General features: G+C 40.2%; 1 protein-coding gene across 1 annotated transcript in view; it reads right to left on the bottom strand.

Moving 5' to 3' along the window:
* coq10a (coenzyme Q10A) overlaps positions 1–2,027 on the bottom strand; it is a 12,496-nt gene extending 10,469 nt beyond the window's left edge. Inside the window, exon 1 of the mRNA XM_014016245.1 lies at positions 1,411–2,027. Within this exon, the coding sequence (XP_013871699.1) occupies positions 1,411–1,547 (137 nt within the window). The 5' untranslated portion in view covers positions 1,548–2,027. The remainder of the gene's footprint in view (positions 1–1,410) is intronic.
* Between the last annotated feature and the right edge of the window lie 508 nt (positions 2,028–2,535).

Raw genomic sequence — 2,535 nt, 5'->3', positions numbered from 1 at the left:
GTGTTTTTACAGTCTTTATTTTACAGTTAAAATATATATTTATCAAATAAAGTCTAATGTTGCAACTAATCGGGAATCCCTTTAAAATCAGATGTTTAGACATATTTTGGTTTTTAGACTTATAAACAGAATTTTTCCTGGATCTGTTGAGTCAGTGGCAGTGAGCAGTAAATATACAGTAATATGTATCAATATCAAATCAAATTGCACCGAGAATAGTCCTGTATCCTGAGCTCTGTGTTGAAAATCATATCAAATCGCCAAGTGATACCCAGCTCTACTGACTGCATTGATTTTTAGGAGTATCTGACCAAATCTCTGGGTTTGATCACCAGACAGTCGATGAAGGCCCACAAGCTACTAAATGACTGTTRGTGAGTGATAGATATTAATAATTCACTAAGCTAATTTTCTGTTGTGGTCTGACTGACGTTTTGAGACAGTTTCTTTGTTTCAGTATCAGTTCAGATGAAGGCGTGTGAGGTCCTTGCATAAGACAGATCACAGGACTTCATCAATGACTAATCTACTTTATGTGAAGGAAATGAACGCCACAAACATGATCCTTGTTTTTCTGAATCCAAACCTTTCTGTAGAACGAGAGCCACTTATTGTACATCTAGGTCGTTTTTACTCGATATAAAAAAGTGCCAGGAAATCCTACTCCCCTTTTCCCACCYATGTGTGTGTCCAGCCACAACGCAGGGTTGGACCATTGTTGCTGAAGCCGGTGATCAAGTATAAAACAAACGGTGTGTGTGCGRTCTTTCTGCCCAACAGAGAGGTTTTTAATCAGGCAGTCATGTGTTGGTGACGGCACAGTGATCTGCACTATTCTCACTCACTTCAAAATAATTTGGTTCAAATTAAAAGAAAAAACACACCCAATTTATGAGTTTAAACAAAGAAACCACTCATCTCCTGATGTGCGCATCAACAGCTAAAATGAAGTAAAATGTGCCAGAGCAGACATGGACATTATTCCAGACAGTAAACCTTTCATTTCAGACTTTGGGTCTGAAATGAAAGGTTTAAAATGTAATCATTTTAAAGATAAAAGCAGTTTTGCTACGTATGATTGAACCCCTGAATTTAATGTGCACAGGTTGCTACATAATTTCAACAGGGCTCCAAAAAAGTAGCTCTAGCTTTTCCACAAATTCATTAATCCTGCCCTGCAAGCTGTATGACAATATAATTATAGGAAATTTACGAGTTAAATAAAACAAAACATGTCAAACAAGTATCTTACAAATGACAAAATTACTAAGACAGAATTTAGTTCTTGTAACAGGTGGTTTTTTTCAAATAATATTGCTTCATCTGAAGGCTCCTAAAGCCCACTTGATGCTGATAACACACTGTGTCATCTTCTAGTTTCTGAAAGACATGGCTTCGTGTCAGACCCACCTGATACTTTGTCGTGAGCATCCTTTCGGTACCGTTTTGGGACACCAGCGAGGGGAACCCACAGTGGCGACCTGGAGGAAGTCACTGAACGTCCGCACACCCATGGGTAACCTCCGGGCACCGGCTGTGGCTGCCATCAAACCAGCCACTCTCCGTGCAGGGAGGAAGGGAGACCCGCAGAACCAGGAGCCCAGTCCCGGGTTTGGTCCAGCGGACGGGGAACAAAAGCCGACTCGAGTTTCCCGATCAACAGTCTGTGAGTCTGGRCGGTTTCACGCAGGAAAACCTAAAGTCAGCTCGAACCGAACCGCCCTGATGTTACTATCAGCCGTAAGATGCGGTAACCGACTGCTAACGAGGTTTCATAACAGCCCGACCACACGCGACGTACGGCCGCGTTCCTGTACTTTTTTTTAGTTTTACTCACATCACTCTGCGTCCCAAGCACCACGAAATGCCAACTTAAWTTTTTTATAGCTAGTTTTGGGTTGGAATTCTGTTAAATTCCGTCCAGCGGCTGACGACCTTCTACTGCTAAATAAAACGCCGGTGACGGGACAGACTGTTCCTTTCCTCGCAGGTCTGTTGGTGAACAGCCTGCAGGCGGAGGTGCTGCCCCCTGCCGGGCTGGAAGGTAACAGCAGGCCTTTACTTTGCTTTGCTTTACTTTACTTTACTTTACTTTACTTTACTTTACTTTACTTTGCTTTGCTTTGCTTTGCTTTGCTTTGCTTTGCTTTACTTTACTTTACTTTGCTTTGCTTTACTTTATGTTTAATGTCAATTTTTGATGCCTTCTGAACTGCCCTACTAACTACAAATGGCCTCTTTTACATAACAACAGTGTTGTAAGCACCACAAAGTGATACTTGAGTAAAATTACAAGTATCTTCCCAAAAAATTACTTTGGTAAATGTTAAAGTCTCCTTTAGGAATATTATTTAAGTAAAAGTCATAAAGAATCTGATATTTTATGTACTTAAGTATTAAAAGTAATGAGCAGTTAGATAAGGACATTTATGTCCTTACATAGATTTTTTTTGTTTGTGAATGATTTGGTCAATGTGTCGGGACTTTTTAGGTGTGTTCAATTTGCTGATGATACAACATTCTTTTGTAAAGATA

The sequence above is a fragment of the Austrofundulus limnaeus genome, unplaced genomic scaffold, assembly GCF_001266775.1.
Source record: "Austrofundulus limnaeus strain Quisiro unplaced genomic scaffold, Austrofundulus_limnaeus-1.0 Scaffold141, whole genome shotgun sequence".
NCBI lineage: Eukaryota > Metazoa > Chordata > Actinopteri > Cyprinodontiformes > Rivulidae > Austrofundulus > Austrofundulus limnaeus.
This window is presented reverse-complemented; position numbering and strand designations above follow the sequence as displayed.